The 13705-nt window shown below is 42.3% G+C and overlaps 2 protein-coding genes across 15 annotated transcripts in view; both read left to right on the top strand.

Moving 5' to 3' along the window:
- znf800b (zinc finger protein 800b) overlaps window positions 1-2390 on the top strand; it is a 31982-nt gene extending 29592 nt beyond the window's left edge. For all 11 annotated transcript variants that reach the window (XM_086268933.1, XM_086268927.1, XM_086268926.1 and 8 more), the window contains one exon: window positions 77-2390. The gene's annotated coding sequence lies outside the window, so the exon portion shown is untranslated. The remainder of the gene's footprint in view (window positions 1-76) is intronic.
- Window positions 2391-4738: 2348 nt separating this feature from the next.
- Window positions 4739-13705, top strand: part of grm8a (glutamate receptor, metabotropic 8a) — a 299716-nt gene continuing 290749 nt past the window's right edge. Inside the window, exons 1-2 of one of the 4 annotated variants that reach the window (XM_086269259.1) lie at window positions 4739-4870; window positions 11667-12517. In XM_086269259.1, coding sequence (XP_086125385.1) covers window positions 11975-12517 — 543 coding nt within the window. In that variant the 5' untranslated portion in view covers window positions 4739-4870; window positions 11667-11974. Of the gene's footprint in view, window positions 4871-4924; window positions 5458-5598; window positions 5725-11666; window positions 12518-13705 lie in introns of those variants that run through there. The other 3 variants (XM_086269258.1, XM_086269261.1, XM_086269260.1) reach the window with 3 other exon arrangements.

Raw genomic sequence — 13705 nt, 5'->3', positions numbered from 1 at the left:
TCCCTTGATTCTTCGTTTAACTCATTCTGATCATTTTTTTACCCTCACTTTTACATTGCTCTCTGTCTCCACACAGACCCCCTGGAATAAAGGGTTAGCGAGCCACTAACGATGACAAACTGGAAAAATAATAGGCAGATGGAGCAAGCACAGGAAAAAGATGATGGAAATGTGAAGGAAACAAACAAAAAAGGAACAACGGAGCCCGATGGAGGAGTGAAGTACAAACAGTTTTATGTTCCACATTTGCTTAAGAACCAAATATATTGTTGGAATCTCACATTCATGTATAATTTCATGATGAAGCCAGCCAGCATGCTGGATGGTGGCGCTGCTATCTACACAGAGACTCACTACTGGTATATATATTCTCTATTTACCTACTACAAGATGTGAATATGGATCCATATGCAGATGACTAGTTTGTACTGCTTTGCTCCTGTAAACGGCCTTTAGTAAAAGGATGAAGTTAATCTATGTGTGTGTGTGTGTGTGTGTGTGTGTGTGTGTGTGTGTGTAAGAGAGGGAGGGAAATCAGACCTGGATTGTGGTCTCTGCAAAAAAACAGACTGAGAGATAAAGCTAAATTAACCCTACACAAAATGAACCTATATCCTTACAGCAGCATTTCATTAATTTATGACTTATATGTATGTCCATATCTTAAATTGGGTGTGATGCAGACCTATTATATTCAGCTGGTTCATCTGCTTTCCCCCCTCTTACTTGATTCCTGTGTTGATTGGACCACTTTTGTGCCCTGCTGTCTTTCCAGGAAGAGAAACTGTAGCCAAAGTGTTTGATGCTCGCCTTAGAATTGAATAGTCTCTATTTTGTCACGTACATTGTCCCAGAAATTTAAACTTGTCGGATTTAGTCAGCTCTAAAGTGACCAACAAGTTCAGATGTTATGAATTACAGGGTACAGCCAAAGAAAAGGAAATACCAGAGTGGATTTTTAAGTTTTCTTTAAAGATTTAAAAAACAAAATGTGTGCGTGCTTCTTCTAATATCACTTCAATCAGTTTCATGTGGTAATCACTGTTTTTTTCTGCCTTATCTACTTGGTGTGATTGCATGTTTGTAAAGGGTGTTTCCTTTACCATGACAGTACCCTGTACCACCAGGTTATCCTTCCAGAGAACGTTTTTGTACTCTGGAAGGAATCTTTCACTTTATAGAAATGAATCAAATTCCCACTTATAAAAGTCTGAAACAACACGTGGTACAGCAGGGGAAACATTTGGACTATCAAACTGACACCCTGCATGCTAAATTACAGCGAGAAGGAACTGAACAGCACATTATGTGGAGTAATGTGTGCTTGAATGTTTGCAGGATGTGACAGGTCACCAACAGCCATACTGCCTTAAACTGTTAACTGGAAGACATTATTTTCTTACCACTGTCATCTTGCTGATTCTTCCTTTAGTTACTGTACTTTCCATCACAGGTCCTGGTAGATGTGTCTCAACCTCAGTGCCTAAAGCAGCACGCATGGCAGGTTTGAATAATAAGAAAGCCACAAATCCAGAAAGCAAAACTATTAAATTCCCCTTATTTAACAATTGGCATTAAGTATTTTGTTACATCCACTTAAACATGCAGGGGCATGAACTTTTCTTTCCCTTCTTACCTGTAAGATTGTTTTTTGTTGTTGTTTTTTTTTTTTTTTACCAAGTACTGTATGAATTCCATTCAAAATATGATTTCCTGTACCCAAACTTGAGAGGGATGGAAGGGTTGGGGTTTACTTGTTTGCTAACAGCTCCTGATGGTAGTCTTTGAGCCACTGGCACATAAGAGTTGGAAAGAAAGGATCAAGGAAGACCAAAAGCAGATATGTCTTACTGTTCAAACAGAAAGCCATGAAATGGAACAAAACCTGAAAAAAAGGAAAGACCAAACTTTATTTTTATAACCCAAAATGCTAGAGCAGCGAGGTCTTGACAGTGTGTATATATCGATCCATCCTGCACGGATGGTATAAATAATAGTTCTAATAGTCAAAATAGTTACTCACTTGTGTTGGTTGGCCATATGCTTTTAACACGTCTGACTAGTTACAACTCTGTAATTGTTTATTGCTGAGGCAAGCTTGCATTGTTCCACCATTAGTTCTTTTCTTTTTCTTTTCTTTTTTTAAAATCTTACACTGTTTGAAGGAGGAGATTTTGTTGTTGAAATGTGTCCAGAAGAGAGCAGGAATGAAACCTCAAGAGACTTTTAGATTATTATTATTATTTTTTAATTTTGACATTTCTTTAATCATAAGTTGTAATGTTATTAAGCTCACCTTCTAGAGCATTTGACAAGCGTTAGAAAAGCCTTTCAGTGACAAGAATGTTGAAACCAACCACTTAAATAAAACTATACTGCTTTAAACCTCAGTAGGTTGTTGTGTGGCTTTGTCTTTTTCTCTCTCTTTGAAGTGTGAGTCACCTACTTCAATCAGTCTTGTTTGTTTACAACGTTTGCAGATTTCATTTGGTTTTTCAAGAATTATGTCTTTGGAGACTTGGCTTTTTTTCCCAGCTTTCCATTTTCCCCGCCCAACTTTGCTGAAATGCATCTTTTTATTTTTTAATGCCACTGAGTTGTGGTGGTGACAGTAAGAGACATTTTATTGAGTGCAGGAAATATTATTCAAAGATATGAACACATATCTATTCGTAAGTACAGTCAAAGCCTGATATCAGTAGGTCCATAGACAGTGAGCCACACCGTTACACTGGGTAATAATTTCAATCTCTGCAAACAACATTGTCAGATATGCTCACTGGCCATTTTATTAGGTACACCGTATTAAGCTGCTCATTAACACAAACATATAATTAACCAATCACATGGCAGTAGGTCAATGCTGCTGCTACTAGCAGTGTCTGCCTGTCAAGACAAATTGTTGAACATCAAACTGAGCAGCATAATGAGGAAGAAAAGCGATTTGGGAGACTTTGTTGTGTGGCTGTTGGTGCCAGATGGACTCTTCTTTCTGCTGATCCACACAACCATCTCTAGGGTCTACAGGTAAGAGGAGGATGGTTCCTGTCGTTGAAGCAAAGGTATGCAGAAGAGCATCTCTGAACACAGATGTCAGTGGTTGAAGAGCTGATGAGCTATAGCAGCAGCCACTCCTGTCAGCTAAGAACAGGAAACTGGACAATAGAAGATACTGTCATACCTGGATATTGTTGCTAACCCCTTAAAAGTCCAGCCACCCATCTTCTGGTGGTCCATTCTAGCAGGATAACCATGCCACAAAGCTCAAATCATCTCAAACTGGTTTCTTAAACGTGAAACCAATAAGTTCACTGTAGTCAAATTAATGCTACAGTCACCAGAACTCAATCCAATAGAGCAAATTTACAGCAACCGTGTGATGATATCATGTCAATATGGACCAGAATCTTGGAGGACTGTCTCCAGCATCTTGTTGAGTCTCAGGCATGCATAATTAAAGCAGTTCTAAAAACACAAGGTCCAACCATGTACTAGCAAAGTCTAATTAAAGAAGTAGGTGTATAAGTCATGTATCTGGTGGAAATACTCGACTACCTTTAAAATTGCCCGATACAAATCTGTCACTTACTCCAATTTCAGTAGACCTATCTAGAAATGAAAGCTCTTTTGTATAAGTACTTATTACAGCTGTTTGTACCATAATAACATTAAAAAAGAACAAATGTAACGTTTTTGAAGAAGATTTCGAAAATCACCTGAAAGGAATTTGGCACGTGAAGAGTTTAGTCATCACTGTCACAGGACCTACTTCAAAGTTGACGTCCTGAGCTCAGGGGACCTGAAAACAAACAAACAAGCTAACTTATGTACAGAGGTATAAAATGAAAGGAGATGGAACAAAATGAACCCATTACTAGTGTAGACATGAAGGTTACACTTTAACTTGAAAGCTCATTTTAGTACACTTCTTATATTGGCCAATTGAGTCCATAGAATTAAAGCTCATGTACATATTTATAAAAAGAAAAACTTCAAAACTGTTTTATTCAACTCCTGCCATGACTTTTTTCTTTTTATCTTTCTTTCTTTCCTTTCTTTTAATTTTCTTTAGGAATTTGATAACGCTCACCTGCCCCTTTCCTGTTGCAATTACAAGACATCCACCGCTAGATGGTGCCATTGCTCCGCGTCTATGCACCTCCCTCCGAATCGGAAAAGCCACAAATTGGACGTGTTGCGCACATCTTACACGCTGTCACATGAGGGAACACCCGGGTCTGTTTCAATTGCCTGGTTTCTGACTCCACACAGCTTATCAAATTGTTATTACACAGCAGATGGGATGCGGTTCATTTGTTTAATTCCATTCACCACAAAGAACCATGGCGCTATGATTGTACAAAGAGGAAGAGGAGGGGTGTGTGGAAGGGGGAATCAATGGGCGCAGTAAAAAACAAAAAACAAAAAACGGACTGAAGTTGAAGCAATTAAGAGTGTGGCACAACCGCCTGAGCATATTCTGATGACTTATTAACGTGCTCTAATAACCAACGCCTTCCACTGGGGAAACAATCGATCCGATTGACTGGTAATAAACTTGATTGAATGGGTGGATTCTGCTGGACGACAGTGGCGCAATTAGAGGATGATTTGGTGCAGGCGGCAGATGCAGACCCGACGCCTCCAATACATACATATGTTTCACGTAGAGCTGGGGGACAGGGGGTTCGCGCTTCGTGTGGCAGCTTCGTGTCGTGCGCTGTCCTTTTCAGCACCGACAACCTGGAGAAGGGGGGGTGTTGGTGGTGTTAGTGTGCGCGCGCGTACGCGGAGCAGCGCGAGCGGACTTCACTGGAAGGGTTTATGCGCAAAGTGCGGAGAGCTTAGAGAAGGAGCGGATAACAATCAGGTGGGTTTTAACAGCGTTATTGAGCGTTACTGACGAGAGTCCGCGCATGATGAATTCCTGCACTCTGTCCCCCCCTTCATCACCCTCTCCTCTCCCTCGCTCTCTTTCTCCCTCTCTCCACACCTCTCTGTCTGAGATTCATTCCTGGGCATCGACTTCATTACAGGCAGCCTCCCTCTATTGTCTCCATTAACAAGTGCGGAGTTAATAGTTGATTTTGAGCCCCTAAATCAGCTCTGTTGGTCACGACAGAACACTTTCTTTTCTTTTTTCTTTTTTTCCTTGTTTTTGGTCTTGTGTGGCAGCTGCACAGATCTGCTCCTTTCTCCAGTCATCGCCATGAGGATTGTCTAAATTGTCTTCAAATTCCTTTTGCTGTTGTGGAACAAAGAGATTTTTACTTCAGGATATACAGATATATATATTGATTGTGTGTGTGCGTGTGTGAGGGTGGAGGTGAAACTGCTGAGTTTCGCAAGGAAGTTGCTTTAGACGGACAGGGACCCCACGGAGCCTGCGGGGGAGGCTGGAGCCGGAGCATCACCGCTCGCACACTGGCGGATGATTTGATTTTCCTCATTTCCGAGGTATCTAAACACGCAGATTCTTTTCTCCACGTTACCAAATGCGCTGATCTCTTTTGCATTTCTCAGCGAGGGTGTGTGTGTGTGTTTCCCACCTTTCCCTCTCTCTCTCTCTCTCTCTAACACACATTCCTTTGCTGAATGGTTTTGACCAGTCTGTGTTATTCATTGTCTCAGTTTCACTGCTTCTTACTTTTTGCGGGATTTTATTGTTTTATGCATTTTTTTATTCTCTCTCTCTGTCGTGGATTTCCCCACGGTGGTGGCTGGGTGAGTACATGCTCTAACAGCACCCGTTCAAAGGTGTTTTTTTACTCAGGATTGCGTGGATGTGTGTTAGGGGAAAAAATAGAGACATGATATAATGAGCATGAATTTTGCTCCTCCAGATATCATTGCACGGGTGTTTCTCTGCTTTTACTGAGGATGGCAGTGTCTTAATTAGGCTGCAATCAGAATACCACCACTGCTGTACCGAATGAAGCCCAAAGGGCTGCATAATGAGCACACACACCCCTAGACTTTGATCTCGCACAGTCTTATTTTTGAACCTGTGAGCTCTGCGTTATCTTCTGACACATGACTTAATCACATCAGAAGCATGTGTGTGTGTGTGTGTGTTTTAAAGGGATGCGTAAGCTTTTTTCTGCGTGCCCCACTGATGTGTGCTGAGACTGGAAACAATCAAAAAGGCTTTAAAGGACTAAGAAAAGTCTTTTTCCCTCTGGAGGTAACATTCAGGGGTAACGTGAACTATGTTTGGAGTGTTTGGAGAAGAGACCAGGAGAAAAAAAATATACAATCAAGTTCAGCCACGTTTCATTTATTCATCTACAGCCTTGGTTAGGGTTATAACAGGTTGAACGGAAGTCGGATCCAAAGATTTGTGTGAGGGTGTGTGTGTTTTGAGGGAATCACCACTTTTTTTTTTAGTGCAGCGGTGATCTATGAAACAGCTAAAATAGAAAAAAATAAATAAAATAAAGTGACAGCGAGAGAAGGGAGGAATAAAACGAGGCATGTATGTGAGAAGATGAAGGAGGGGGTGGCGAAGAACACCTACTTAAGAGGAAGGTGGAGGGGGGGGGGGGGGAGAGGAGGATAGGGGAGAGGACAGGGCAGCAGAAAAGCTATCACTTTCTGAAAAGAGCAGTGGACTCTCAAGAGAGATGGAGACGGCCTGTAGAAGGTGATGCGATGCAGCAGCGAGGCAGACAAGACGGTGGCAGAGAGGCAGAGCGTGGCAGGGAATAAAGAGAGAGAGAGAGAGAAATGGAGGGAGGAGGAGAAGGAAGAATCTGGAAAAAAAGTGAGTGAAGAACCCCCCCAAACCTCCCTACTTGACTACACAACCAGAAGTGGGCAACAGGCTCATAGACAGCCTGCCATGGGTGTGAATTAAAAAGAGTGATGAGCCAGCTGCAGCCTTTCGGAGGGTGGGGGGGTTTAACACTCTTCATCGTTGAGCACATAAGCGTCACATCAGCGGGAGCCTCCTTCTTCGGGATTTCTTCTGCCTCCTTCTAGGCTGCCACATGGGAGAAGAGAGAAAAAAAGCAGATGTTTGAGCCTTCACAGAGTGTGACAGAGGCTCCGATTGGAAAGCCAAATAGCGGTAGCCAAACTGGTTAAGATCAGCATAAGCTCAGGTGTGTAGGGCTGCTTCATGAGCGTGCAGACAAAGGATGTCTTTTCACCTCTTAAACTTGATAATCCTCAGAGGGCGTGAGTGTAAATGAGACAGGAAACTTTTAATAACCTCGGGGCCTCAGCTCAGTCACGAGACATTCGCACGTTGCCCTGATCTGTGTTTTTTTTTTTTTTTTAGTGCCCCACTTGAGACGTTTGCATGTAGTTACATCTTGAACCAGTGTAGCTGTTTTTTTTAAATCATAAATGCCCCCTTTCTGGTTTTAAAAATATTCATGCGGTTTGCTCCCTGTTCGGGAATATGAGATGCCTGCCAAGTGCTAAGAGCTGCAAGGATGAACTTAAAAAAGAAGAAGCAAAAAACAGGCAAAAGGATTGACAGAAAGCTGTACCACAGTTTAATGGACCCCATTGGAATATACTGAGACGTAGACTTGAGCTGGCTATAATCTAGTGCGGCCTAATGACTGGGGGGCCCCGGGCCTCAATTTTAACCCATTCTCTGCTTGAATTCAAGGCAAAAAGTGTCGAACACACAATGTTGCAGGGAGAACACTGTTAGATGAATCAGAACTGGATAACCTATATAAAGCAGGGTTTTTAATCGTAGCGGGAGCTTGGCCGTATGAGTGGCTTTGACCTAATTCCATTTAGAGTGAAGAGAAACTGATGAATTAATTGGGACAGAATCGAATTATAAATGGATTCTTCAAGAGTGCACCTCACGCTGGGATGAGATCTGAGTCCAGAACTTGTTAGGGCCTCCCGTGGGGGAAATCAAACAGGTCTGCAGAATGGTTCAGAAGTCTTTAAATGATGCTTGGCTTTCATTACAGGAAGGCTATGCTGTTGTTTTATGGGGAGACGGTGAGAAATCTTTTTTTGAAAACTGCTCTGGGATTTGATTAATGGGCCAGCAGACATATACAGTTCAAGATTATGAGTACTGTAGCCAACTCCTAAGGAGTGCTGGACATTTCAGTATTGGGTAGTGCAAATGTTTAACCCTGGAGAACCCATGGGGTCAAATTTGACCCCATGGGTTCTCCAGGGTTAAGTTAAACTAATGCATTTAGCGTTTAGGGCTATTTTACATAATAAATGGTCAGGATTGAAAATGGGCCAATCTCCTCTTGTGGTAGGTAAAAAACAAAACCCATAAAAATGATGCACGGTTGAGCATATGCAAATAAAGCAGGGATGTCAAAGTGACCACATACTGGCAAACAGGCAGATTCGTTCTATACAATATAGTTGCAGCTTTCACAGCTATAAACTATTGTTGCAAAAAGAAGAAACTGCAAATCTATAGTCATTTAATATGAAAAACTCTTACAGGATGATATAGGCAAGGCTGTAATGACTCACTGAAGCGGACCCAGTGCTGGTGTAGGTGGTACCTTCAGGTCCAGTATTGTCTAGGTTATCACATATGTGCTGTTTATTCCAGGCTTTAACGCTTGAAAAAGGAAAGGAAAGATTGAGCATGTTTTAAAATATGAATTCTCACGCATCTGTTATTTTCTCTAGGAAATGTTTATGTTTATTTACCTTCACAGTACGACTCACACGTGCATACACTAAATATAAAGCGACAGCCAGCAGCCAGTTAGTTCAATTTACTGTAAAGATTGGAAACAGGGGGAAATGGCTAGCCTGTTGCATAGTCATAATCATTTGCGTAAGCTGTGGGTGGAAAATATCTTGGCAACTTCTTAGTGTTTCCACTCGTTCTCAGTCTTGATATAGTCTGCTGGCTTCTGTTTAATGACCAGACATGACCTCACCTGACTCTTTGTTAGAAAATGAGTAAGCCGTTCCTCCTGAAGTCTTCCTTTAACATTAGGATACAACTCAGTAGTTTACTTGTGCTGAGATACTATTCTCTAAGGGAAGAAGATAAGGATGAAAAGAACTATGCGGCCAATTAACGGGCTTGTGTGTGTGAAATAGGCCACCTCAAAAGAAACGCTTGTGTGTATTTGGGTAAGCAGGACAACTATAATAAAGAATGACGTTTTAGAGTGATGGCCTAAATGTGTGCAAATGATGTAATAAGATTTACACTCGCTGGTCACTTCATTATGTACACCTTGCTAGTACAAAGATGGACCCCTCCCCTTTTGTTTTCAGAGCTGCCTTCATTTTTCCTGATGTCGATTCATTGAGGTGCTGGAAACATTGCTCAGAAGTTTTTATGAACATGATATGGTCAGCAACAACACAGGCAGACTTTGGTATTTCAACAATACAAAGAAAATATCCTGCATCACACCAGCGTGATCCACTGACACAAGGCAGGATGGATGAATGCTTTCATGTTGTTTACACCAAACTCTGATGCTACCATTCAAATTTTGCAAGAGAAATCAAGACAGTCAGACAAAGAAAGTTTTAGTGAGCTCATGCAAACTGAAGCCTCAGTTTCATGTTCTTAGATGGCAGAAGTGGCACCCGGTGTGGTCTTCTGCTGCTGCAGATTTGAAGTGTTGTGCGTTCAGAGATGCTCTGCTGCATACCACTGTTGTCACACTACATTTTTCATTAATACAGTAATGTAACATGTTACTGTACTAAGTTCATTAATTATATTACATTGACAATTATGTCCATACATAACTCATACAACGGTTCTTCAGTCCACTAAAACGGTTCTTTTAAAGGGGCGGACTAAAAAAAAAAAGCATCTTTTTTCTTCCAGCTGCTCCAGTCAGCGATTTCATGTTCTGTGCAGAAAATGTTGGATTGGTCTGCAACTTTTGAGGAGTGGAAGAGTGAACACTGCTTTCATTTTATTTTACAAAAGGATAATAGTGCAAAATGTAAACAGACAGGACAGAAACAGCAGCATTATCTGGCTAACACAACTTCGGCTTTTTGCAAGAATCTGCACAGACAGTATGCTAAGGCAATGCCAGCAAAGAATCCAGAGTATGTGCTGACCCCAATAAGCTGCCGGCACCTGAACTTTAACAGGTGACACAGGCAGGCAATTTTTTAAAATTAAAATTCAGTAATTCACTTACTTTTTCAGTAATAAGTGATCTGTTGCCTTGTTATCAGCTCAGAGCAGTCTGGCCAAGCTCCTCTCACCCTTGAACAAGTTATTTTTCTGTCTTTTCTTTTTTTTTTTGACCATTCTCTGTAAACCCTAGAGATGGTTGTGTGGGAAAAGCCAAACAGCCACGCCATGTTCAAAGTCACCTAAATCACCTGTTTTTGTTGCCATTCTTATACTTAGTTTGAACTTCGCCAAGTTGTCTCAATCATGTTTACCTCCTTAGATGAACAGGATTTCTTCCATTTTATTGGATGATTAGATGTTTGCATTAATGAGCAGCTGAACAGGTGTACCTAATGAAGCGACTGATGCGTGTATATCAACCAAACACCCTCGGTTGGTCTTAAATGCTAGTGAATTGTATATCTGATGCTTTTAACAATAGATTTCTTAGAAAAATGGATGGAAAAAATGTTTTTTCACTAAATCTGTTAAGTTGTAGATTAATTAACCCACTTAGGGTTTGATTACTTAGGGGCATTAACAAATTTGCATAAATTACCTCTTCATGCAGCGTTAGTGCAAAATAAAATCTATGATTCTAGATCAGGGTCGAATTAGAGATTAAATCCCCTGAGGCATGAACTAATGGAAGCACATTAGCACCGCTATCATGTAGAAATCAACACGTTTGTCAAAACCAAGTTTTAAAGTCATGTTCTTCAACATGACTGCTAAATACAGCATTGCTCACCATAGATAGAGCTACAACTCTCCCTACAGGAGTGAGTTTGAAGTAGTCATCTGGTATCATCTTGCAGGATCTTCTCCAGAAAGGGACTCAACATTAATGCTACCTGTTGTGATTTGAAGCTCTGTGCACGTGTGTGTGTGTGTGTGACAGAGAGTTTTGCGCTGGATGTAATGTGTTCATTTAACTGCAGCAGAAACAGCAGGTGTTTGAATGATGCAGCACACTTGCTCCACAGCAGCGCTCTCTGTCTTTTTCACCGCTGACTCTGCTTCTCCCTCTCTGTCTTACATGCTTTCCCTTTCTGTCTCTCCTCCCTTATCTTCATCTTTTTCACCGTCTGTGTCTCCTCTGTGTCTCCCCTGCTGCTTCCCTCGGCTCTCTTCCTCTCCCTCCACAAGCAGGTATCCACGTGCCTTCGTGCGAATAGCCCGAGGAGCTCGCCAAAAGGTTTCTGTGCTGTCATTTTAGCAGCTGTTCCACTCATCGATATGCCAAGACAAGAGACTGTGTGTATGTGTGAGTGTGTAGAGGTGATTATGAACTGACAGACTTTGGGATTTCAATTATAGAACTGAAGTGCAAATTCTGACAGTTCCGCTGGAAAGAATATGCCCATATGAGTGTGCTGGCGAATGAGCATCTGCGCGTTTGTTGTGCTTGTTTTTTTGATATATTTCAGTGCATTTTTTCCTTGCCCTTGAGTGGTTTTACACATGTTTGTCAGGTGGACCTTACATCCTTGCAGCAAGCTTGATGTTCACATCACATTGGGCACTCAGACATCCTGTTTCTGTCTCTCTCCAACAGGCTCTACTGAAGATGTGACTTGTGGATTACACGCTTTACTCTCTAAATAGATTTCTTCAAATTCACTGACACATTTTTGCACTACCGCTGTTTTTTTTTTTTTTGTTTAGTTTGTTTGTTTAGCTTTTTTGTTTCTGTGCTGTCTTTTGGATTATGATTTCCTCATGGGGCTCGGTTAGCTCCATCTCTGGGGTCCTTTACCCCTCCTTCATCGACCAGTAGAAAGGCCCAACATTTATATTCATTCCAGAACTCTCAGTTTTGGAATCCTTCCTCTGAGATCTGCTTTGTTAACTTCTTCATTGATCATGGAACCACGGTGGAGACCAGTTTCCTACCCCTTGTCTCCCTCCTTCATCTTCCTCCTCGTGGCTACTTCTTACACTTGGCTCATTCCCGTCGCCTCCCCTCAGCGAATCCCCACAGACCCTCAGGCGGCACCAGAGTATGCCCACTCCATCCGACTAGATGGCGATATTATACTCGGCGGATTATTTCCAGTGCACGCCAGAGGGGACCGTGGCACGCCATGTGGCGAGCTAAAAAAGGAAAAGGGCATCCACCGCTTGGAGGCCATGATGTTCGCCATCGACCTGATCAACAAGGACCCCGAACTGTTACCCAACATCACACTGGGGGCCCGGATCTTGGATACCTGCTCCAGGGACACGTATGCTCTGGAGCAGTCCCTGACGTTTGTACAGGCCTTGATAGAGAGGGATGGATCCGATGTCCGCTGTGCCAACGGAGACCCTCCAATCTTCACCAAGCCGGATAAAATCGTAGGAGTGATCGGAGCTGCAGCCAGCTCGGTGTCGATCATGGTGGCCAACATCCTGCGCCTGTTTAAGGTAAGAATTGACACACCACTGAGCCGCTTTATTTTTGTTGTTGTTTCTTTTTCCTTCTCCCTTCCTATCCTCTTTTTTTTTGCATTCTGTGTTCATATTTGGCTCGAGAATACGAGTTACACGGGGGGGTCATGGCTACAGCTCTCTTCAATGCTGCAAGTTCAACAAGGCAGAAGAGAGAGAGAGAATTTTTGGAGTGTTTGGTTTTGCCTTTCAAAGCCTAAAGTGTGATTTTATCTCATGTTCAGATGTGTGTGTCTATGTGTGTGTTCATGTGTGTTTGTGTGAGCGAGAGAGATGTGTCAAGATGTGTCAAGTGATGCTTGTAAGAAAAGGGTTTTTGTGTGTGTGTGTGTGTGCATATGCTTCTGCTGTGTAGCTTAGATCATTCCTGGCTTGTGGTTTAAGCCAGATAAAAATGGCTGCCAAACACAGGTATCAATTACTGCTGAAATCTGTCAACAGACCCTTCATTCACTTACAGTTTGTGTTTATGTGTGTTTGTATGCGTGTGAGCACATGTGCTGTATGTTTCCCCGCTAGGACATCTCTTTGTGTCTCTGTGTTCTTCATCACACGCGTGGGCCTAATTGAGCATCCTCATGAGTGCTCATGTGTATGCTGTGCAACGGTGTCCCTGCTCATGTTTGTGTCCTTGCAGCAGCTCTCTTGTCTCTGGTTGAGAACAGTTGTACCTCTCTCTCTCACAGAGTATATTTCTATGAGTGCGTTTGTGTGTGTGGTTCTGTTGTCATCATTAGCTGCACAGGCCTGATGGATAACCATATGATTATGAAATATGAGTCCAGGGATGACGCCCATGGCATTTCACATCCACATCTATCCCACGCTCTTTCACAAGGTGTGTGCGTGTATATGGTGTGGCCATACATTTTTCACCTGCCCACTTTCAGAAATCCATACGCTACAGGCGTGTGAAAACGTACAGGGCTGTGAGAGCGCACATGTGTTATTGAATGCACTTGTTAACAACCAGCTCGCGCTTCAAATGGGAGATTTGCATATTAAACAACAACGGCAACAACTAAACATGATTTATGCCAGGATCTGTCACAGCAACAGCGCTCGAACAGAGCCTTTCTGCCTCTGTGCCGTCTCATTCTCATTTGCCTAATACGATTTAGTGCCGCGCATGTGTCTTTTTGCGTGTGTTTTTATGGGCGTTGC

This window comes from Aulonocara sp. 'chitande type north' Nkhata Bay, linkage group LG17, assembly GCF_057382095.1.
Source record: "Aulonocara sp. 'chitande type north' Nkhata Bay isolate Kocher_YH1m ecotype deep benthic linkage group LG17, A_spYH_male_GT1.1, whole genome shotgun sequence".
NCBI lineage: Eukaryota > Metazoa > Chordata > Actinopteri > Cichliformes > Cichlidae > Aulonocara > Aulonocara sp. 'chitande type north' Nkhata Bay.
Note: the sequence above shows the minus strand (reverse complement) of the source record. Positions and strands in the feature narration are given on the sequence as shown.